This window comes from Anabas testudineus, chromosome 12 (genome assembly GCF_900324465.2).
Source record: "Anabas testudineus chromosome 12, fAnaTes1.2, whole genome shotgun sequence".
NCBI classification, from domain to species: Eukaryota; Metazoa; Chordata; class Actinopteri; order Anabantiformes; family Anabantidae; genus Anabas; species Anabas testudineus.
The window spans coordinates 5,202,946-5,228,518 of record NC_046621.1 but is presented as its reverse complement, the minus strand read 5'-3'; the positions used below and the strand labels follow the sequence as shown (position 1 = coordinate 5,228,518).

The following is a 25,573-nucleotide window of genomic DNA, read 5'->3' as shown; positions in this document are numbered from 1 at the left end:
GTTACAAAGGCACTGTCCTTCAAAGACAGTTAAATGGGTTAGCTTCTGAGACTCACAATACATATGCTTGCAATTCACTCAGTGACTGATTATCTACCAAATCCTAAGGCTACTTGTCTTGTTTGGACACATTGTATTGATACGCTCTCATTTGCATAATTTGAATATATTATATTTGAAGGAAAAGCCTAAGCATTACTTTTATGCAGTATATTTGCTAAAATGGTTTTAAGAGATTAGCTCATATCAATGTTTGCTTGCTGGTAGATATCAGACGTGGACTGGTGGTTCCTTACTGATGTTCTTGATTTATTTACCCACACGAGGAGCTAAATATGCTCTAACTTCTCATTGGACATTTATATGTTCACTTTTTACATATTTTAATTTGTGATGATCTGCATTAGCACAATCCAGGCTTCAAGCCAGTGCTACCTGCAGCCAGTTTATATATTATTTTATTAAAGGATGTGCCACTTCTTTTAACCCTTTAACCATTTCCTCAACATGAATAAAGCAAAAAGGATTTTTTTTATTACAACAGCAGTTGATGACAGAAACATTGTGAGAGCTGTAAAGCAAGACCATAAAACAACTGTTACTGACATTAGCAACAACCTCCACAGGGCAGGAGTGAAGGTATCACAATTTACTGTTTGCACAAGACTTCATGGCAGCAGCAAATTTAACTCAGAACTCTATGGAAACATTTTGTTTGTCCATTTAAAGACAGATGCAAACAAACTGATTGGAAGATCCTTCATTCTGTAGCAAGATAATGAACCAAAACAACATAAACGTCTGTCAGGGGCAAGAAGTGGAAGGTTTTAGACTAGACAAGATGTTCTATATAAGTCTTATTTACTTTAATCTATTTTAAATACTTTTGCTCACATGAAAAATGGGTGGATTCAAACAAAACGGACAATCGTTTAAGTTGTGTATTAGACACAATGACACAATGCATTAAAAAGAACTACAAAGAAACAACTCTTTCTTTTTCACAACAGATTTTATTGTGGTTGTTTTTGAATGTTTGTTCTTCGTAGTGGTTCCTCTTACATCAGGTTCAACATATGGGTAGAGGAAATATTGCACACAAACATCAGAAAGCGCTAATGAATACTTTCACTTGAAACTAATTGCTATAGGTTACATATGAGTTCGGGAAAAGGGCAATAAAAGATGCAAGATCACAAGACAAATACCTCACAACTGCAGACAAACATTATTAAAGTTCTCCCAAGAGAAAGGTGATGAGAAAAAGGCAGAGAGAACTGGATTCAGAGAGAAACAGACAGAGAGAAATAGAAGAAGAAGTGCAGAGAAAGAAGACAGAAAAGAGAAATGTCAGGTCAGGAGAAATGTCAGTTCAGAGTTTGTAGTTTGGGTCATGGTGTTTGTTTGCGGCTCCTGTGCAGGAAAACTGCTCTATAATGAACAATCATGAACACCTGACATCATTTCAGAAATACCCAGTGAGCTTGGTGAGTTGACTGATTTGCTCCAAGTACCAAAGTCTGTAATTATCAAGTTGTAATTTGTTGAATGTCTCTCCAAAAGCTGGCCTGTCGAAGTCTGCGGTCTGTGCTGCTAGTTTGGTATGTGTCATGTTTGTGTTTAAAGTGTCTAGTTTTGTTTTACATACTTTCATCTAAAACACACAAGTCGCTCACTCTCTCACCCTCTGATGGTGCTCCTGTCAAGGCTTCGCCTCTACTGGAAGCTGTTTCCTTTTCACCCTGGCTGAAGAGGACAAACTCTTACATCATAAGAGGTTATCAGCCTCCCTAAATACTCACATTAACCTGAAGATCTACACTGTGCTGCATCCAGAATCAAGTTTTAAAGTGATACTGTGCCATGGGCAACTGCTAGAGTTACTGTAGGATACAATGTCATGGCACAATTAGCAAAAATCATAAAATGCTCCTTACATTTATTTAGCCTACAGTCTATAGCCCTGTTGTTCTTAATGCAAGTCTGAGCAAAATCCCTATTAAAAAAAGAGAAAAAATCCCAATGTATCATAACTCATGCATGTCTCAAGCTATTTATAATTATAATACAATGCTTTAGAAAAACAAGACATTTTAAAGTTTATGAAAATATCCTGCTTCACCAGTTTTACATTGGGAAAAGGCTAGCTCCCCTATCACTCAGTGACTACATAAAAACAGGAAATAGCACTAAGATCTGATTTTATCTTTTTAAAAGAACTTAAAATATGTAAATAAAAATATCTGAAATAAAAAGGAATTCTCTAAAAAGCATTAACATTGTGGAAAATGATACGGTCTTACACGTGTGACAATGGAGAGCGTTCTGAAGCAACTTTCAGTTGCACAGTGTAAAAGGCTATCTTGAACAATCAAGCATAATATTTTAAATGTAATGTAATAAATCAATATTCATACATCAGCAGCAACATAAAGTAGACAAAAAGAGATCCATTTCAATCCAACTTAAACATGAAGTACAGTTTCACAGTGGTTGAGACACTGTGTTGGCCATGGTGAATATGAAGTCTGGCATCGTTTTAATGTTAATCAGTGTTGAGTATACTTTCAAGTTCATTTATTTTTGCCATCATTCAACTATGAAACCACTTAACAGTCCCATCCAGTCTGAATTAACCTTTGGCATCTATGGTTGCCGACCTACGCTTCTGCAAGTTGCACCAGTTCTTTGCCAGTTCTACATTCATTTTGACTCTCCCTAAGGCAGTAACAGAATACTTGTTGCTCTATCCTTTGGTGTGGATAACAGCCGTTGTCTCGTCGCTTGGCAGCAGTTAAATTGATAAAAAGATCTCGTATTTTATCTGGGGATTCAGAATAAACGTATTAACACTATTACCTGAAATGTACTGGAAATGTAAAGAAGTTAGCATAATTGGATGTGTCTAGAGGCTGGTTTTGGGGTTCTTATTTCCTCAGTTTATACCTAAAAGTAAGATAACTCTGTGACAATGTCAAGGTACATACAGTAAACACTCTTTTCTTGGGACCACCAAACCAATTTGTAGTGTCCCAGTGTCTCATTGCTGATATTTATGTTTTATGTTTGTGTTTTAGTCTGAAGAAGAATTATTTTAGCAAAAGCAATCAGTGTTTGTATCTACTTAGGTTCTATGCTACATGGATTTGTTTTCTTGCTCAAATAATGATCCTTGTCATTATCAGTCACTAGGCCTTCTGATCCACACATCTCTTGCCAAACAGGCTTACATCTCTATCTTACAAGCTGGGAAGGACTCATCTTGCATGACAACAGTGCTGCTGCTGGCTAGAACCATGATGTTCAGCTCTTGCTGTTTGTCGTGGGTGTCCTGGTACCACTCTCTCATCACATCAGTGTCATGGGTTGGAATCAGGGTGACCTGGCAATAGAGGAGAGGAGAGAATTTGGTAAATTCATGTATCAATACATCAAAACGTAACAATGAAATCAACCAAAAACTATATTTCTATATCTTGGTATTAAAAGAGAAACAAAAATAGAGCCAAATTCCATTGTGTATATTTGTAAAATCTCAACTTTATCTTCAGCACACCAAAACTTGTGATAAAAAACAATATCTCTTTGCTTTCTTCACATAAAACCAAATGAAGAACATGACAAAAGAGCCAAATGAACTACTGTTTACCTGCATGTTGTTTCCCCATTGGGCCTTTCCTTCCAGCAGAGCATCAAGAACAGCCCTACTGGGTTCCTGAGCTGTCTGATCATTGCCACTAACCACATAGTAAGAGGAGCGCACTCGCTTAAAGAATTCAGCATCCACATTTTTAGCACTGCAGTGATTGGGTATGTAAACCAGATCCATGTACATAGGAGGACAGTTGGGCAGAGATGCTCCACCTGATATTTTTCCACTACCTGTACCTGAAAAAACAAACAAACACATTCCTCTTAGATAAGAACTATGTGAAGTAGTAAAGTGATTATTATAAAATGATGACACTGTAACCTGTATTCACCTGATGTTGCAGTTTTTACACCTCTGGAAGCAGAGGTATTAGTTGCATTTTTGGCATCTTTCCCTTCTCCAACGCTCTTCTTTGGAGAAGCAGTCTTTGTGTCCTTGACTTTTGATAAACCACTCTTCCTTGCTGGTGACGAGGTCTTTTTTGAGAGCTTTTTCTTCTTGGGCTTTTCTTCCACATCTGTATTAGCATTGTGGAGGTTTTCTTCAGCCTTGAGGGCTTCTGGGTCCACCATGCAAACATCATGGTGACCTGAGGATGGAGCAGAGTCCCTGAGTGCCACTGGAGGAGGATCAGCATGTCTGTATGTCAGTGTTCTGTCAGTAGGCAGAGTCTCAGAGTCGTCTTCAGAGTCAATGTTAGCATCTGCTGTGATGGAGGGACACTCCTCTGTCCCCGGTGGAACATCTGAATCTGTCTGGGAAGGGGCAGATTCACTGATGGATGTGGGTGGAGTCTCTTCACATTGCCTGACAGAAAGCTTTCCACCTGGAGGTGGGGGCCCTCCTCCCAACTTGGCAAGAGGCTTTTCTTCTTCCAGGGCATTCTCTTCATTGACAAAGTATTCTAGTGGGTTAGGGTTGATGAAAGACGGGGATAATTCTGTCTTGGGGTGACGGTACTCACATGAAGTGACAAGGCAGAGGTCAACATCTGTCTTAGATGGAGCAGAGGGGCTCCTCTTAGTAGAATCTGGGTCCTTGGAGCCACATGCAGAATTGTAATTACACAGATCAGAAGAGAGGGGTAGATATGATGGAGAGGGAACTTTGGGGCTCAAAGGGGATTTTGCCTCAGGCGTAGATTTGTCACATTTAAAAGGATTAGTCTCCGCTGCTGGCGAAAGTGTCTCTTCTTTTGACAAGGTTAAAAAAGATGATGGAGAAATAGCTTTGGGAGGTGAGGGTGATTTGTCATACTTCTGCTGTGTGTCCAATTTATTAGCAATACTCTCCATAGTTGGTGAAATTGGGCTGCTGCTGTCTTTAAATGGGGAGGCTTCTAGCACAGGGGAAGGTTCATTGGATTGGGGAGAGTGGGTGAGAGAGGAGGCCTTGGGAGTGACTGGTGACTTATCTGTCTGCTCAGTCACAGTATGTGGTAAATCTGTCATTTGGCATGGAGTTGTAACAGAAGGTGTGGACTGAGATGCATCTGATGGGGTTGCAGAGGTTGCACGGACTGAATCACTCTCTTCAAAAAACAAAGGCTTTTCCACTGCAGAGCTAGGCTCTCCAGATGGTCTTGCCTCATTTCCATAGGAAGGACTGTAGTCAACCTCAGTTGGGCCATTCTCTGTAGTGCGTGAGCTGGCTCCTACAAATGGGTGCTCTGGGGATTGCTTACTAAAGTCCAGGGCTAAGGAGTGGTCAGGGGACTCTTGGCCAAACTCTATAGACATGGTAGAGTGCTCGGGGGATTTTGTGTCATGCATTGGTGCCCGGCTTTTTGTCTTTGGTGAGGTGTCTGGTGATATTGACATGGGCCTGGGACTATCTTCCTTGGACGCAGATCCTTCAGCTTCCTGGAAGGTGGTCGGAGTCTGAACCACAGAAACAGATAAAGAGTCATCTACTTCTGTTGAGTGAGGAGAGCCTACCTCAGCATGAAGGGAAGGAGAATCAGTGGTGGGCTCTGGAAATGAGCTGGTGGCCAGAGAGGCTGTGGATGCTGAAGCTAAATGTGAAAATGTGTCTTCTGCCACGACTTCTTCCAGAGGGGTCCCAGACTTGTCTGATGTAGAACCCTCTGAAATGGACATTTTACTTTCTTCTTTGAAAGCAGTGAAAGGGATGCTGTCTGCTTCATGTTTAGTGGCTGGTGGTGAGAATAAAATCGGATGGCTGTTTTCTCCAGTTTTCTTCTGGTCAATGTCAAAGGGTGACGTTTCCTTCTTTGATGGAGAATCAGGCTCAGTTGGAGATGGGCTTTTTGGAGACAACATTGCCCTCTCTACAGAGGAGAAACTTTCTGGTATTGACTCATCAGGCTCTGGGGTAACTCTGCTAGAAGAATCCTCTTTATCACTTGTGACCTCCACAATTACTGGACCCTTTCCATGGTCATCTGAGACAGGTGGAAGAGCTCCTGCTTTTTCATCTACTGGTGATTGATAGTAAGGTGTGTGACCAGAGGACTGAGGAGAGTTAGTTCCTTCCAGTGTCTTGTCATCTGGACTGATGGATAAATCAGCTGTTGCTCTGGTGTATCCTGCCAGTGTGGTGGACAGTTCTATTGGAGCAGCAAACAACGATGGAGAATCCAATGTTTCTTTTCGGTCCACTGAGGGAGAACGAACAAGAGGTGATGTTGTGGAAGTCGAACTTAGTCTAGTGGAGTCTGTTTCATGCTTCTCTTGAGCTGTATCAAACCCTTCATCTTTACCTGCAGATGAAATTGTCTTATAGAATTTATCTTCTTCTAGAGGTGAAGGTGGAGATATTGTGGATGCAGAGTGGTTGTAGTCCTGGCCATCTGTGGCCTCACTTTGAGAGTGATCTAAACCTGGCATATCCTGAAGTGGAGAGAGCTTCTTTCTGTCGTAACATACAGATGCTGGTGCCTCAAACCTGCCCACATCCTGTAGAGGAGATTCAGTCTCATCATTGGTGATTTCATCACTCATAACGTCCCTTGGAGTTAACATCTCATCAATGGGAGTAGGCACGCTGGAGATCTCCATGGTGGACTGAGTGTGACCCGAGTTGAGAGTGTAATCCTCAGGAGCTTCATCTCTGTTCTCCTCATCTGAGGCTGTTGAGCTCTCAAAGGCAACTGGAATCATTTCATCATGAATAGATGCAGCTGGAGAAACAGGTGAGGACACTTTGGGTGAGGCTGATACAAACAGATTCTCTTTCACTGTGTCTCTTTCACTTCTAAGCTGAAGTTCTATATTTTTATTAGTCATATCATCGTCATCCTCAGCACGATCTGTTGGTTTGACTTCATCCTGTATGTCTTGAGGTTTATTTTCAGTGGGAGTGAATTTCTCTTTATCTGATTCCAGTCTCTGTGGTTCATAAACCTCTTCTGTTTCTCCTTTTTCTTCATAATCTCCTCCCTCTGATGTCTCTTCCATTACAGTGCCCTCATCTTCAAACTTCTCACTTGCACTTCCATTGAGTTTTCCCTTAAGAATTTGTTCCTCTGGAGTCTCTCCGCTGTATCCTTCAGCCTCTGTTGTGGTTATCCCCTCATCCACCGACTCCAATGCCTCAGGTGACTCTTTGGTCTGTATTAATTCTTCATGTTGTATTAATTCTTCATGGTGGACCACCACTGCCTCTTCTTCCTTATTTTGTTGCACAGTTGCATCATCCTCTATCAGCTCTTCAGTCCTGAGCTCTTCAAAGTCCTTAGTGAGATCTTCTGGTGAGGACATCAAAGATCGTTCTGCTTCTGCATCCTCTACAACAGCAGCAGCAACAACAGCAGCAGCCGCCGCTGCAGCAGCAGCAGCAGTAGCAGTAGCAGTAGCTAAAGGTTTGCCACTATCTACCTTTGTCTCCTTCTTTGTCATCTTTGGCTTTGCTTTCTCTTTTAACTTTGATGGCGTTCCTGCATCTTTCTTTGAGGCATCATCTTTTTTCAGGGGTTTTGGTTTGAGAGCCTTTTCCTCACCCACAGTCTTTTTTATGTCTTTAGATGGTTTTTTGACATCCTTCTTCTGCTCTTTCTTTTCTTCCTTCCTTTCCTTCATTGGCGAGTCTCTTCTGATGTCCTTTTTTGTAATTTTCTTCACCTCTTCCTTTTTTACTTTTTCATCTTTTTTGTTTTCTTGTTTGGGCATCTCATCTTTCTTTGCTACTTCTTTTTTCACCTCCTTTTTCTTTTCTATGGACACTTTGGTCTCCTTCTTAGTTATCTTTTCCTTTTCAACTTTGGGTTTTGTTTCAGACTTCTTTTTTTCTGGAGTTTCATTTTGGGCTGTTTGTTCTGCCTTTGCTTTTGATTCTTTCTCAGGTACTTTCGCTTTTTCCTTTTTCAGTGGAACCTTTTCTTTTTTCTCTACCTTCTGTGTTTTTTCATGAGTTGATTCTATAGCTGTCTTTGCTTTTTCCAATGCTTCCTCCCTTGAATCCTTCCTGATGCTTTTGCTTGGTGATGGCTTTGGGGTAGACTTCAGGCTCTCTTTGCTGTCTGTTCTGTGTTTCATCTTAGCTTGCTTTAGTGTTGGTGTTGACGGCATATTAGGCGACATTGCTTTTTGAGTGACAACCGGCTGCTTCAAGAAGTCCAAGTGCTTTAACTTTTCTAATCCTTCAAAGATGTGATGCTGGGTGGCATTTCCAGGAAAGAGAACACGCACCACCTTATCTGAGGGATTTGCAGGGTGCCACACAATGAGTGAAGAGACAGAAGTTAGGTAAGAGATGGGAAACTCAGATTCTTTTCCATTTGGCAGCAGAATGGAAGCAGTGTCTTTTTCACTACCTGTCCACTGCTTCATAAAGTGCTGCATCTCCTTGCTGTTCTTTGATGGATTAAGCACATACATCTCAAGTTTCCCAACGCCCATCTTTTGAAAAAGTATTATGGGTTCTATGGTGTTCCCAACAGGCCTTTGCAAAGACTCTGTCCTCAAATTTAGCTTGTTGAGGAACTGCTGAGTGAATGCTGCTTCCTCGACATTCCTGTGCACTCTGTAATTAGGCTCAGGGTTAACCAGGTTTTCAGGAAGATTCACAAACACAACACCAATATCTGGAGAAATCATGTTCTTCACCCAGTCACTGTTAGCTGTTGAACCCTGTGATTGTTCCTCCTCAAGCTCTGCAATCTTCCTCTGCAGCATGCTATTGATGCCTGGTAGATTGTCATCACCAATGTGGGTCAGAAGGATTGAGTCTACTCGGTCCAGATGTCTCACCAGCTTCCAGAAACATGACTTTCTGTCTGAGCCGCCATTAATCAGCATGTTGAAGCCATTTACAGCAAAGAGAGCAGAGTCACCACGACCACCGGGGAAAATGTAACAGCACGGTTTGGAGAGTTTGAGGAACCCACCTGAGGTCGGTGGTTCTAACATGTCAAAAGGCGACGGGATCTCTACTGATTCAGATAAATACTCTGTGAACTCAGAAAGGCCCTCCATTTCAGGGAGTATAAGTGCAGAGTTCAGTTTCATATTAATGAAGTCCTGCAGGTTGTGTTTGTCTAAGTTAGAATTTTTCCAGTCACCTTGTTCAGGGCAGGCGAGTGTAAGGTTGGCTTTGTTTGCTGGGTGAATGGTGCTGAGCAGTTCACCAATCTAGACATGGGAAAAATTAAGTGACTTTTAACTTTTAACATTCTGTAAAAAGTAAATAATAAATGAATAAAGCTATGGCATCATCTTCTGCATGTGTACAAACTAGCTATGTGACAATATAAAAGCATTTTAATTTGTTCAAAATAATGTTTTCTTAACATAAAAAGCTGTATTTATCAAAGTATCTAATTTTTTTCTATTTGTTTTTTGGGAACAATATGCTTAAATTCTTAAACATGCTCACCTCTTGGTCAGTGAATATGTCTATGAAATTGAAGAAAGAGAAAGATCCAGACTGAAGAATCAGCTCCCCAGTGTTTTCAGAGCATTGTCCAGACAGAACCAAAAGCTTGTGTCTAGCAGTGTCTGAGATCATCAAACGAACCTTGAAATAAAAAAAAAAAAAAGAAAATTATTATATACAAAAACATACCACTTACTTTGGTTAGGAGCAGATGTCATATTTGGGACAAAAAAGAAACAAGTGATTTATTTATTGGAAATGTTTTAAAAAAATAATATCAATATTTGCTACAGAGACAGGGGATACAAAGACTTACTGCTGCAGCAATCCGCTTAATGATTTAGTGTCACTCAAATCCATTAGCTAATTAACCAGCTTGTTCTTTTGTTGTCCATTCCAAGTTTTTCTATCTCTCTGACTCTCCTGCTCTTTGTAAGTCTTTTTTTCTACTGCAGCAACATCAGCTGTTGTGGGCGGCTGACCAGGTCAATCCTGCTGTGCTGTGAGATATTATTAATGCACAGTTTGACTACAGACATGTTAGGGTGTGAAAGGAAGACTGATAAGAAGCAGTGACACAAGAAAAATTCTTGTGCCATCTGTGGCAGCCTTTCAAAAGATGAAAGGCTGGTAGGTGTCATTCTAGTGGTACTGTAAATGAGATGTTAGTTTTGTCCCTGAGATTCATGATTGCCCCAGTTTACAACAACCAGCAGCAGGTTGCAAAGCATTTTACCTCAGTGCTGACTGCTTCATCTGAAGGGTTGATAAGTACCACTGTCTCCAAGACATTACTTTTATGGTGAAGAATTCTCTGCCCTGTAGACAAGAAAAGAAAAATGCAAATGAAAAAAAAAAAAATCACAGTTACTTAATTTCACTTAATGAGTTTGAGTACGATTGTTTTTTTCTTATGTCATCTTGTTGATATTTTTTGATTCGAGTAATTTCAATGTCACATGTTTAACTGGTGTGTCACAACAAATAATAAATATGTATTCTATTTCATTATTAATTGATACAGGTTTTGAAAGGAGCAGAATTCCCTAATTTCTGAGATTCTATAGAATAACAACAAAAAGACAGACAATTTATCAAAATGTGCTTTGCTTGAAAACATATAACAAGCATGTGGAAAATCCTTTATTTATGACTTTCAACCTATTGAAACCTTATTACTAAAACACAAAGCCACAAACAAAAGTCATGAAGACAACACATACTGTAGCATTCACCTTTGTCTTTCACATTTTCACCATTCCTTCTATTACAATTAGATAAAATATTGATCCATTTAGAATGAATTGCACCTCTTCTGCTTCCAATAAGGGACAGGGCTCAGCAAATATATGAGCTAATTCATCAAATACAGATGATCTGGCAGGGGCAATATGACTGTGTAAATGTTAATGGTCTCTTCAGGAGTAGAGCTCTTTATCACTAAGATAGATGAAATCTCTAGACAGGGAAATATAACACGCCCTACGTACTCCACAGCATTCAAACCTGTTTCAAGATTTAATTTCTACTCCATTATCCTTTGTTATAAGACATAATCTAGCTTAACTACAAGCCATGCCTCTAGTTTTCATGCAGCAGTAATGCGCTTAATTTCTTTTTTAGTTTGATATTATTTTCATTCATTCTGTATGAAACAGTCTTATTTAACAGACACTACATGTAACATTAATTTCAGCCACTTGCAGAAATGAATGCAATAGATTTTATGGTCTGTTGTGTTTTATACTTCAGTCTCTTCCATCTCTGCACACTGGATTGTGGCTGATAAATCCACATGATGCTAAAATGTTCAGCTGAGTCACTGTTATAATAGAAAAAGTGAGCTATGGGAGCTTTTAAGTAGTTACAGAAGCTTTATGAAGAAAACTAAAAAAAGGATCAGTTGTGCATCACAATATCCCAGAACTAAAGATGATGTAGACGTTTAAACATTTAATCTAAAGCCCATTCATAAAAGACTAACATAACCAAGAATATTAATGTATGACAGGCTTCAAGGAGGATTTTTTTTTTTTGTAAAGGAATTGCAGAAATTATTAATCTGGTTCAAATTGCTGAAAATTGCAGTGAATTCCCCAACAATCAGTCAATCAGTTAACTGACTAATCATTTAATGTTTACTTGACTTCTCTAGCTGGACTGAGTTCCAATGAGAGGACTAAAATGTAGATGTTTCACTGAAAGACCCAATAATTGTTCGGTCACTGTATAATGGGGGCTAAAAACAGTTTAGTCTGCCACAGTCTGCCAAAAGCAACATCCCCCTTCATAAGACAGAGCACTGAGAAAATGAACAGTGGCGTGTGACAGGCTCAAAATCAATCATCCTAGGTTCTGGGCGATCGATTATGATAATGATTTTGATCCGACAGTGTGTATCTGTATGTTTTCGGGGGGTTTATCCTCTGGCTCAGCTGACTGAACAAGCATCATTATTCACCCTACAGTAACTCATCACACTTCACTCTCAGTCCCATTAAATATCTTTGTTTCTCCTTGTTATTTTATTTCTTTTAAAACTCATGAATCAATAAACTCCCGTTTAGCCATCTGATGAAAAAGACAAGTTTAATTCATTTATTTATTTTATGTAGACCAGTTTCCTCTGGTAAAAGCAAAGGAAATGCTGTCATTGAATAGAAATTAATGTTCCCTGTAAAATTCATGGAGCAGTGTCTTACACGCTTTAAATTCGGAAATATACTATCAAAGACAGATACTGCAGGAGCTTTCTGGCTGCTCGGACGATTCTATCATACATATTTCATATAGCAGATTCTCATCATGGAACATACAGCCATTAACTGCACTGCTTCCTCCCAAAGGACTGTCACTCCATATGGAAAATATCTTTCATTCACTGCTGTTAATAGTCGGGTGGCTATGACTATTAGCCTCTAATAACCTGGGGAGTTCAGTGAAGGTAGAAATAATGACTCCATGGCACTACAATATTGCTATCCATTTGTTTTAGGGAGTCCTTTGTCTGAAAGAAAAAGTAAGTGTGACTTTAATATTGAGCTTTCCTAAATTCAATATCTTGACAGATGCTGAAATGACAAAAGGGTATTACCTTTTTCTTCTTCTTCTTTGTTGTGTGGAAGAAGAGAGTTGGATGTGTGTATTTCCCTTTTTCTGAATATATATTTCTGCAGACATATTTTTCAAGTGAATTTATTTTATTTTATCTGTACAAGTTATTTCACATGAATCAACAAAATGTTAACAACAGTGAATGTACCTTCTGCTACTTTAGTTTTAAGATAAAAACATACGAAGGATATGTCTTATCAGCATAGCACTTGCAGCAATCATGTGCTGATGAATATTTTGTTAGTTTATTTAAAAATAAATGCTTATTGCATTTGATATTTATGCAGCTCTTCACTATCTAAATCCAATTTAGTTGGTGAAAGATGACTAAAATGTTATGCCTTAGTCTGATTTTTCTATTACGTCGTCCTCCCATGTGCATTTTACTAACCACTCGAAATGAGATCTGCGTTGATCTAGTAGCAGTATAACATGAATCCCAGTTGACGCTGGAAGAAACCAGCGGCACTGCTTTGTTCTGTAGAGGCAGCAGTCTTAAACTGATGACTAGAGCTCCTATAAGAACAACTAATTAAGGAAACAGTCAGTGGTCTGTGAAATGAGACAACAATCAATCACTACCATCAGTCATGTTCATCCTGTACATGCTACTATATACAAGCCATCTGTAACTGCTAATGCAATAGAAAAGCATCTTGTTGTCCTTTGTCTCTATCTTCAGGTAACGCCCTTCTATGTGATGATACACCAAATACAGCCGTACAGCGCAAGACAGCCACCAATTACACCACCAACACCCATGCCAAATTGCTGTGTGCCTAAGCAACCTCGTCTGAAAATGACACATCATGCACTGGAGCTTTCTTGACCCTGACAATTACCTTGGTCGATATAAAAATCTTTAACGTCCAATGAGGCTTTGTCTCAGTGGGAGGCAAGGTAATGTCAAATGCATCACTGAGCATTCTCCTTCTGGCTGAATAGAAAGGGAAAGACCAGTATAGCCTGGCTGCCACAGACTGAACCAGACAGGGGAACATTGATGTGGATGGCACTGCACCAAAAATAGATCAATGGAACAACTAAATTCAGTGCCCCTTTCTTTCAGCACCACAAAATACCTCAGATGTAAGGACTTTAATTTCATCATGCTCAGGTGAAACCCCTGTATGTGTCAACGACCTTCTCCTTCCTCGTCATTTCTTTTTCTGCACACAACAGAATGAATGACCTCAATGACCTTCATCAGCAAAGATGTGGCCCCCTGAGCACAATTTTCAGTGTCATGTTCCCATGTCGCTGCACAACTGGATAAAAAAGCAAACCAGCATGCATAACTTGTCTGGACATGGAGCTAATGGCACTGCTACGGCTATTAAGCTGACTGACCCACAGAACAGTCACATGTGTCATTGTATCAATAACATTTAGCTGTAAACTTCCTAATTCATCTTTAGGAATGAACCTGTCAAACCAAACAACAGCATGGCAGGGAAAAGACAATAATTGCTAATATTATAATGTCTGTAATGTAATCTAAAGAGGCTGTATTTTTAAAACATGTTAACAATATCTGAAACTACTTTATCCCTGACTAATGTATTATTGTAAGTCAACGCAATTCTTAATTACTATTGATCATAAGCTGCAACGTTGTCCTCAGCAATCTCATAAGTAAGGAACTTTAATGGATTTGTGGTTTGGAGGCAGCCTTTTAACTTTGGCTTTTTATGCTTCAGCACTGTCTGCACTGAATGTAGAGTGCTGGGAAATCTATATATGGCCAGGAGTATCATATATCCATCAGGGAGACTCTCTATCTGTCCCCTTTTTGCTGTTCCTACTCCTGAGAGTAGGGTTCAGACTTCCTGTGCGCTAACATAATGTGATAGATAATAGATAATTACATTTATCCTCCTTAGTCACGACATCACCTACTGGTTTCTGTGTAAGGACTGATGAGTAACCTCAGCAGTGGATCAGCTCCCTTGACCTTTACACTTGCTTTAGCACTTTTCGGTAATACACTTTCTTGCTGAGAGCTAAATGGGAAGATTGCCTACTACCACATCTTTCTAGTAAATATAGTACTGCAGTCAAAAGTTATTTAGCTTAGCTTCGTATAAAGATGAGGGAAAATAGCGAGTTCTGTCCAAAGGTAACAACCATCCACTAGGAAATAAGCCAGTATATAATCTTAACATATCATTTTATACTTTTTGTTTCAGTTTCTACATAGTACTGTTACTCTCTGCAACTAAATTAGTAATAGTAACGACAGCTCCCGATAATGTAACATAAGAGCCTGTCAGTGTTAAGGCAAAAAATGTAGTTTTTATTTAACCCCTTTATAAAGCAGTTCATGTAGTAAAGGCTCATAAGACAATAAAAAAATCTCCCCTTGAGGAAGAGACTTAACAAAAAGCCCGAGGCATAGGAAAATAACAGTGCAGCACTGTTGCAGTTTCACTGCTTTTACCACATTTATTCTCAGAGTACTGATCAGAATTGCATTACCTCTTTTTTATTACTGACATCTATTTTTGTCCTATTCTTTCCTCCTAACCTACTGCATGTTCTCCCACCTCATCCCCCTCCTTTGCTCCCTTGTTTGCTTTTTATCCCTCTTTCAGGCCTTCTCCGCCCTCACCTCTCTGTTCTCCTCCCTTCTTTATTTTCACAGACAGTTGCCACTGGGGATTCTACACTGCTAATTACTCCCAAATCAACTGTTCATCTAGTACAGGGTTGCAAGGCAACAGCACACAGGAGGAAGAACGGAGGATGGGAAAATGGTAAAAACAAGGTGGGATGAAAGGGAGCAGGGACTTGGAGTCCCTTTAAATGCTGCCACAGTTTAATCATAATGTTTTACGGTCAGTTTATCTGATCACATCTGTATGCATTTCTAAGATTTGATACAGGAATGCACTGTATACATCTGATTTACTGTCTGAAGCAGCAGTTGTTTGTGCTGCTTGTCTATTGTGATGTATGAAGCCCTGCTGGTTGGCCCTGTATGGAGCAGAGCCAAGCAGACTGCTGCTGACCGTCAAGGCCATACTGCCCACTGACAGACGACATCCTGCCATCCTGGAGCTGTTCCATCTTTATGAAGCTGCTCCTTCACCTTGCAAATGATTCAGCTACAAAAGCACTATGTAACCAAATGCTTAGAGGGCGTTTCCAAAGACAGTAATAAAACCTCTCCCACCGCTGCAAGGATGTGACAGGGTTTGAAAAGCAGTAGTGGAATGGACCAAAACACAATTACTAGTAATAAAGTTAGGTAATCTAAGATATCTGTATTTTAAACTCAGCTCTGTTTTACTTGCGCTAAATTTTCTGGGTTTGAATTATTCGCTGATTCTTCTTCTTCTTCTTTAAATGTCATTTACTGCCCTGTCTCATTAAAACATTTTATAGAATTTAAGTTTGTCTAGTAAAAATAGCAATTTTCTATAAACTCTTGTATGTAATGTATATTTTTAAAATTATAGTTGCTTATTTGTCATGTTTTATCATTAAACGTTTAAATTTAATAATTTTAGATTAAAACCATCTCTGTCAGCCACAACAAAACTTCTGCTACCCAATGCACATATTAGAAGGTTATCCGAGAAAAAGTTGACCATCTTCTTACCCCTAACATCTGCAGAGAAACGAGCTGAGTGTCTGGAGACAAACAGCTTGAGTTCCTGGTCCAAGTTGCAGTCGATAAGGTTGGTGTCCCATGAGCGGATCCCTGCAAGATAAACAAAAACACAAAAATCAAGAAGAAAAAGCAAAAGAGCAAGGACATGGAAAGACACCAGTGGAAAAAAAGATGTTCTGCTGTCTGAAAATGAATCAATAGATACTGTACAGCAGACGTTTCACAGACAACTTGGCAACTTTGCAAATGCGCAGTCTCACCCACACATCTACTGTATCTCACTGATCTTTTGAGTCTGGTTCATTGGAAAAATCTTGGAGTTAACATGTATAGACTTGTTACTGTTTTGGCATGAGAAAAGAAATCTATAATAGGAAATATCTATAGCCCTGTTTCTGTTTTGCCATGGGCCCTCCACTGAGCTGAGTCATGGTGGCATCATCCTGTCACTGTAATTATGCTGAATGAGGAGCTAATGAAGGCCTCTGCAAAGTTAGGTGATGACATGAACTGGGAATAGATGCAAAATGACTTACAACAGGATGAAGTGATTTCCATGAAGGAAATCATTTATTTTACTAAAAAGAGTGTTGGACTTAACAAAGGGTGTGGCACCAAGGCTCAAATAACAGAGGTGAAGATGATAACATCTTATTTTCTCTTTGTCCAATTACAAATGGACTGAAGGCGTGAGAATAATGTTGCATGTCTATTACACAGTATCTATATGGTAATACAAAATAGATTATATAAATACAATCAGAAAGTTAATATTCAGCAAAAAACTTAACTTAAGTTTTAACTTGAACAAAAAGAGCTCAGAAAACTCGGCTGCTGTGAAAGATGGTATTATAGGATGCTCCTAGACCTTACAGAGAAAGTGAATTAAACTTTAAATCCTAATGTCTTATGTCTTATCTTATGTTATGGCCCAAACAATAACCTAGAAATATAAATAAATCAAACTATGATTCAGACAGGTTAAAGTCTACTGAGTGGATGAAGGTGACCCACAATAATAACTCTTTAAATCAGTTTTATTTTTCTAAATAAGCATTTTTAACCGTTCCTCACTTTCCTAACTCTACTTCAATTGACAAGCACATAGCAACTGCGCCATATTCCCCTCTAGCCTCCCCTGTCTCAGGCCACAGCAGCAGCTGTAGCATTTTTAAAACGCCCTGCTCATTTTGAAGATCGGTCCTTGTGGCTTTCCGTAGGGACCGCAGTGCGGACTGAGCCACGCCCACTAGCCGGTGTGGGATGAGAGGATGCAGGATGATGATGATGATGGAGAAATGACACAGAGCAGACAGGAAATTCATGCGCTTCTATTCCGTTATCACAGACGAGCAATCATTCTAGTCTCTCAGCCACAGAATGTGTTTATCTCGATTGCTCAGTGGAGGCAGCCTTTCTTTTACAGCAACACGAACAGCGAAAGAGCTGTTTTAAAGCCATCTGCCTTTTCCTGACTATGAATTGAGAGACCCTCTGCTCTCCCAACACAAAAGCTTGACGCACGTCAACTAAAGCTGGCAAAGTGCTGCGGGAGAAAAACGCAGCTGCACTGGAGCCAAAGAAATGCGATATCCTACATTATTGACGCATAGTGCGGGTTTAATGCTGAATCACTGCTGTGTGTTCTGTTAGAGGAGCTGGCCTGCGTGTGTGGATGATAACAAATGGGCCTCCTTTAACAGAAAAAATTAAACTAAAAACACTGCACGGAAAAGCTGCAGAACCTGTGGCTTGTAAGAGAGTGACTATTTAGCCATCGCTGGGAGGGGCTGTTCTGAAACCACATTATGAACCACATCACTTCGCTGCGATAGTTTCACAACAAACAAGGTTCAACTGCGTAATTCGCATCGTGCGTAAAGTTCGGCGTTACAAACAGGTGCATCAAGAGCCCCCATAAGCCACGAACTTTAAAGATTTACATCTCTGATCAAGTTGTTAAGATGATGTTAAGTTCCCTCGGTGGTCTACACCCACATCACAATGCTCCATCTTACCTTTCTCTATGTCCGCAATGGCACACTTTAGGTGATCCTCCGTTATGATCTCCCCGATAACGACCAGCAGGTAGAATTTACTGTCATTGAAGTGATGCGAGGGGCTGGAGGTTGTCGGAGATGCCCCTGTGTTGCTTTGACCACCTAAAGTCTCCATATCTGCAGACTCGACAAGGGTTGCCATCCTCTCCTCTGTCTCTCTGTCTCCTGTAGGCGCGCAGGATCCCAACAGCAGCCTCCTCCCTTTATTGGCTGCAGAGCACCGGAGTGGTCTCCAGACATACAAGTGGAGCCGTGGTAGGAGTGGCCCTACCTTTTTATACCAGCAGACAATGTGTCATATTCGGTAACCGGGAAGAGAAGAGGGCGCCGGGGTTTTTTCGCACACTCACTCCACAGCTGATGTCATCCGCAACGAATCAAACACCTCCGGAAGTCAGTCAGATTTGTTGCTTTGTGTTGCATTGTGCAAATTCATCTTTGACTTGTTGCAAAAAATAATATTTTACACTAGCCAGACAACAACAGCTTTGATATGTATTATCCAATGTTCAGTGAAACCTTTCTAAAAGCTTCCCAACCACTTCATCCAATACCACAGTCAGCTTTTCTGTATTTTAAAAGCTATTGAGGGGTCTGTAGTTAAGTCTCAGTATCTGCAGTTGATACAGGTACTGGATACTATTTTTAAATTTCCAACCTAAAACAAAATCAAACATGAGGCCTACAACTGTTTTTCTGCAATAATTTACATGCATTCTAGATCATGTTTGCATTTTATTTTGTCTGAAAGTGTCAGACTTATTATTATTTCTCAAATATAGCTGCACTTTATTAAGGAGATATTCTGTACTGTCGTGCTGCTCCAACAGCGCTTCATCAGTTCAATCTTGTTTATCACAGATGATTTTTTGTTGACTTGACTTTTTTGATGATAAATAGATTAAATCATCTGCTTATATTCATATTATATATATAAAGCCTTAGTGTTTCAACTGTCACACTACCTCATCTCTTCTCTCATGTAAACCATGTAGCTACAGTACAATATACGTTCCAAGATACATACATACAAGATTTTTTTTCATTTAGCCCTATATGACTTCGAACCCTGTCAGTATCCTCTACATGAAGAAATGTTGGACATACATAGATATCAATGTCTGATCACAATATCAAGCCACTCAGGATGGCTGCTAACACTCTAGCAGGGAGTTTTACTTGGAAAAACCCTCCTTGAAGAAGTTTTCATATCAAAGAAATACCGCATCAGAAGAGGGTTAAGCACCGACAACTACAAATGACAAACAAATGAAAAGAATTGAGATCACAGGTTTACAGTCTGTCACATTTTATTAGAAAAGAAAGTGTGTGTGTGAAGCATGTGTACATGTTCGATGTAGGTGGCAGTCATTACCAAGCTATTGTATCTTATAATGTGAACATAAAATATGCTCAGTTTTCCCTAAGAGAAGAATGTAGCAGTTGAAATGTTGCCCTTCGAGAAAGCTCACAGACTTCAGAGCTTTAGCTGGCTGCTGCAAGAACAAACATTTGACACATACAGAACAGGATGCACATCGGCATGCACACACACAAAAGCAAACCCTGACTTTCACACTGGAATTGCCTCTGGCAAGCCTCATTGATGGGATTCGGTGCCATGGATGGGGTCACTGCAGGTGTACTATTGACTTGAAAACACTATTAGGTGCAGGAGTCCACTCAGCAGCTACTAGATGTGAATATTTCAGGGCATTTGTGGTCTGTTGGGCTGGGCTTGGACATATTCTCTTAAGGCCATGAGAGGTTGTATCAAACATTCATTATACACAGCTTGGATAGAAGGAAGGCATTAAAAATACAACAGGCTGCTACCAAAAGTCCCCCAGATGATGTGATGGATGTCTGTGTGTTGTTTTCAGCAGGACGTCTGATGGATAAGGATGCAAAGATTTTGCTTACACACATACATTTGTGTCTGTGTATCGACATGCACTTCACAAGTGAACATGGAAGGAATTTAATAATTCAAAAACCTTAAATCCTTATGGGTCTTACAAAACGTCAAGTCCTGCGATGTCTCAGATCTCTAAAATATATAAAAGCACTGTATAACACAGACTGAATTTAGTTTAATTTGTTATCTCCAAATGTTTCTTGACTACTTGGAAAAGGGGTTCCTTTTTTTAAACTCTATTTCCATGAAAGTAAAGTCATAAATACAATTATGCTGTAAGCGAGACGTAATATATTCCCAAATCTAATGCAGTGACGACAAGTACATGCAAAGCAACATAATAACATCTGATATGAAAAAGGTTTATGTTCATGATTTATTGGCATGGAGACAACCATCTGCCCTGACTTGGCACAGGGTCACAATTAAGACTTTATTGCCACAGAGAGACAGTGGGTTTGTGGGTAAAATATTTTTTGACTGGCTGCAACTCACAGGCTCCTCCTGTGCAGAGATGGCACATGATGTTCACAATGTTGGAAACATTATACAGTGCATATTGATTAGAGGATTTGTATAATTTGCAATATTGCATACTGCACGTTACACATTTAAATCACGACAGCAGGAAAAGCACAGGTGCAACATTTTATTGAAGTGTCCCAGGAAGTCATATGAGTGCCAACAGGCGCCATGTGTTTGACAAGTATATCTGGTCACCTTGAGAAAGGTCAATATGTAATCCAGCCCTATGTCACAGATATCACATTATGAGTGTCTGAACTACAATAGTTAGACGTGGTAAGAACTGTTATTCAGTGAATTAAATTAGGACGTTACTTTCTGAATACAACAGCAATTCTTTTGTCCTACATTTCATGGGTCACCACAGAGATACTGGTACGGGTATGGTGAAATTCTGTGAAAAATGTAATACGCGTTCAACAATTAGTGCCCATCTCTAACAAACTGGTTTTCTATTGTAGATGCTGCATTGATTAATGAATCAAAGACCAAATAATACCCTAGAGAGGAGCACACAGGTGCACAGACTACTCTCCACCATCACGGCGTCTCTCTGTCTCTACTGTCTGGTTGCTCTGTGGCATTTTCCTGGGCCAGTCTGCACCCCGCTGAGCTGACAACACCAGTGTGTCACTCTGCTGGGTGTGCATCAATGTGTGTGTGTGTGTGTGTAAATAGTCAATTGACTGAGAGACACAGAAATAGGGAGAGGGAGGACAGAGGGGAAGTGAAACAGAGTTCAATCAATCAAAGTTAATGTGAGGACACAGATAATTTTACACACTCAGTGATGAAGTGTAAATATGCTCAGTATTCAAACATGTTCAGTACATTAAACTGTGATTTACTTTTCTGATTTATGGGGGATATTCTCTCCACTGTTGTGCCCTGAGAAAAAATAATAATAAGCCTCAGGCAGAAAAAAATATGGTCTGACCTGTTTTCTGGATATGGCTCACAAAGACAAACTGCGCACAGCAAAGATGTGTGTGTGTGTGTGTGTGTGTGTGTGTGTGTGCCTGTCGGAACCAGATGAATCCTATTGGGCGTGCTTTGAACAGCTGCTGTTCATAGAACATGGCTGCCTAGATTTTAACTAGACTTGTATTGATGATATCAATTGCATAACATGTACCGACAAAATAACATATTATTCTCATCTTACACACATCTCTCTCTTTTAGGTTGCACTACTTAGATACTAGAAACATTTTTGTTATGTTTGTTAGTTTAGAATAAAGCTTGATGTAAAGGCTGTTTTAGGCTGGTATTAATACGTGAAGGATGACGGAGTCACTGCTAAATCGACAGCCTCCTTTTAGCCTCTCATATCTGCACTTTACTAAGTGATCTCCTGCAGAGATTTGAGAAAGGAAAGGTATTAATGGCTCTATGGTGAGATGGACTTTTGGTAACGATCCCAGGAGGCATTATCCCTAATTTAAAGGAAGCAGAGCAACATCCAGACGCCGAAGAGGTTTCAATAAACGACAAGTGCATTGACAGGTGAATAATTGCCTAAAGCTTCATGGGTTGCTCAGTAAAAACACAAACTTTTGCACAGTACTGTATATATATACATATATAGAAAGTTTGGAGTGTGAAAGTTTAGAGTTTAGCTGCAGCTGTTCAGTTCAAGCAGATGACAGCGCAGGAGGCTTTTCTAAGGTGACAGCCCCCTCTTGTGGCAATACACTGACAGTCTGGTCCTCTAGTATCAGAGACACTAGAGAAAGTGGCAATCATTTATTAATTAGCCTCAGTTAGTGTTTATATTACTTATGTATGTATATGTATTGGCTTTACTTTAGTGCTGTACCACTGGGACACTTTATGGTCTATTAACTGCTACTTTCTTTGCACACAGGCCTATTATTTCACTACTGTGTACTATGTACAGATTTAAACATGGTATTGTTTTTTTTTTAATATTTACATTAGTATTCTATTTTCATATAGATTATTATGTCTTTGACACCTTGTTCCCAGAGAAGTTAGTATTATGCTCTCTCTAAGATTAAAGATCGACTGTAAATAATCTTGTATCTTGAATATTTTTGGATGCTGTCCAAAAATATTCATGATGCTGATGCTTTTTATGCTTACTAGCTTGTTCAGATCTACAAAAAGAGAGGAGGTTAAAAAGATGGTTAGCAGGATGAGAGGAATCACAAAGAATCATCTGTCCCTTTCAGAATGTATGTGACTGATGGGATAGGTGCCATGCAAGGATTTTCCATGACAAGCTTTTTTGTTGTTGGTTAAATAAACCAACAACAATGTTATTGTATTCAATTATAAATGACTGAAATATAATAAAATTTCATTGGTTATTCTAAACACTTTGTGACCCACCTAATCTTGTGTGTGAGCAGTATAAGTTGTTAAATAAACATCCTTCTCGTGGTGCCGCCTTCCTCACAGGTAGATGGCTTCCTGCTAATCCTGTCAGAGGAAAACCAATAGAAAAACATTTGACTCCAGCCCTCAAGAGCTTAACTTACTTTCTCTGTGCTTCATCTCTGAGTCAACATTACATCACTGGCTTGACCCTGGCGACACCTTAATCATTACAACATGTACTTGCTCTGATTCTCTATCAAAGCATTCAAACTTGTCCACACTTGAAAGTCGTACACAGGGGAGAGAATTGCAGATGGCACAAAGGAGGTCTTGTTTTTGTACCACTCCAGGCTTTTATGATCAGCCAACTGTGTGTCAGCTCTTTCTCCACAGAAGTAATTTAAAAGGGGATAACTGCAAAGTCAGCGTGCTTATTATTTGACTTTTTGTAGAAGTAATAAAGATACAACCAGAGAGTGGAGCTGTGGAGCTATGACCTGAAGAAATGTCATTTGCGTGCGTCGGTCTGTGCAAATACCTGCACTTGCAGTGTTCACGAGTACCATGCCTTGATCACTGTGGGGAGCAAACATACATGTGTAAAAAAAAGGCAGGAGCACAAATCATCTTCTAGTCTGATGTGACTTGATCAGTGTCAACTATTCAAGTGTTAGTGCTGCTGCACGTTAATGTGCTGAACATGAAACTGGCTCTAAAACCATCATACTAAACGTGCTCTACTGCCATCAACTGGACTGGTGTGGGCTCATAGACTGTGCTGAATTGTGAGATACACAATTCTTTGAAAGTTTGGAAGCTGTGGTGCAAATAGAAATGGAAATATGAGTTACTGGGGCAAACTCTTTGCTTTTGTATATCTGTCTTTACGAGACATTTGAAGGATGATGTTATTTATACAAGTGGCTAATTTAGAATTTACTTTTAGCTTAAGGTTAAACTTTTGAGAGTTATACAAATACTTTGGGAACAGCTGGGAACAAATCTGCTTGCCATGTGCTAGAAGAAAGCACCAATGCCAACGTAGTAAGAGTGAGAAAATCTGGTATATATGAAGCTTCAGCCAGCAGCAGGTTAACTAAGCTTAGAATAAGGCTGTAAACAACAGAGAGATGTGGTCAAAAGTAACAGAATCTGCTAACCAGCACTCCCTATTTAGTATGTACTGTAGTTTTATGTCCTGTCTTTATGCTGAACTAACCTTAATGGAAGTAAATTATGCATTCACTGCTGATGATTAAGTTTTGGATGAGGAGGTAAGGAATTAACTGCCCTCTGCTTTGTATGCCAAGTGTTTCCATTTCAGCAAGGACATTAAGATAACAGTGGGTTGCATTAAGTCCTCTGTCAACATTTATTGCAAATAGTTGGCACCTGCAGGACACTGTCACACACGGCAGCGCTCTTCCCGACATCTCAGAGGGTGCTGGAGCAGCTAATCGAGCCAACTCTGCTTAGCGATGTAAGTAAACCAGAGGAAAACACTGTGACTGCATGTTCTCTCAAGCAACATCACACTGCAGCACTCGAAGATATAACTGGGCACTGCCAGAAAACCTGCTGCAAAACATCATGTTTATTAATTAGTATAAAATGTGAAGCTTTGAGACTAATAAAGGGAATGTTTTGTCTTGTTTAGCTGTGTGTTCATTTTCATATTTTAATGGCTGCAAAGGGAACATTTGTTGTAACACTGGCACATTTAGAGAAATGTTGATTAATGTGAAATGAAATAAATTCAATAAAAACACGTTTACTTTTGTCCCTGTAATTTAACGAGGTCAACGAGTTCTCACTGTGACTCTCCTTCATTCAAGTCATGAATGAACACAAGGCGTTCTCCAGTTTACAGGCATTTACAAGCAAACGCCTTGTGTCTGTGATTTAAATGTGAGTTACTGTGTTGCAACATGTTGTCCTGTGCAGTTCGGTACAGAAGAATCTATCTCATGCCTGTGTTGTGCTGTTCTCTGTTCAGTGGGTCTTTGTTCTGGTTCCTGTCAGTTTAAATGCCCAATCAGTTCTTATCTGACTCCCCAGCTGCATATTATCCACCAACGGGTTGACTGATGTTCATCCAAAGCTCACACACACTCAAACATTCTTTTAGTTGTCTTCATCGTGACCTGCTGAAGCAGTTCAGATAGGCAGCAGAGAGACTACTACGTTGTATTACTACTACTATGGTAACAGCTGCGGGTCATCAAAATAAAATAAACATGAACTGATTTACTATATGTATAGTTCTGCCTGCTAATTTGCTCATTTGTAAGTGCACTATTCAGTCAGCTGATAGTTTTATTAGAAAAGAAAGCAGTCTAACAGCACAGCTCTGTAATATGTCCAGCTGTCACGAAGGTTATAATATTCAGTATTTATTAAAACAGTTTTTGAGAGGTGCTGGTTAATGCCATGTGCGGCTTAACCTGGCATTAAATGTGCTAAGTCACAAGTGAACATAAACACAATGTGCCTACACTAATAACACACAA

At 39.7% G+C, this 25,573-nt stretch overlaps 1 protein-coding gene across 1 annotated transcript; it reads right to left on the bottom strand.

Annotated features, from left to right (window-relative positions):
- Window positions 1-1,025: 1,025 nt before the first annotated feature.
- map1b (microtubule-associated protein 1B) lies at window positions 1,026-18,612 on the bottom strand. Its single transcript, XM_026356441.1, has 7 exons — window positions 18,236-18,612; window positions 16,206-16,307; window positions 10,224-10,306; window positions 9,488-9,628; window positions 3,984-9,243; window positions 3,650-3,888; window positions 1,026-3,382 (listed from the first exon to the last, which is right to left on the bottom strand). Exons 1-7 carry the CDS (start codon window positions 18,417-18,419, stop codon window positions 3,227-3,229), a joined length of 6,165 nt encoding a protein of 2,054 aa, XP_026212226.1. The 5' UTR covers window positions 18,420-18,612; the 3' UTR covers window positions 1,026-3,226.
- Window positions 18,613-25,573: the final 6,961 nt, after the last annotated feature.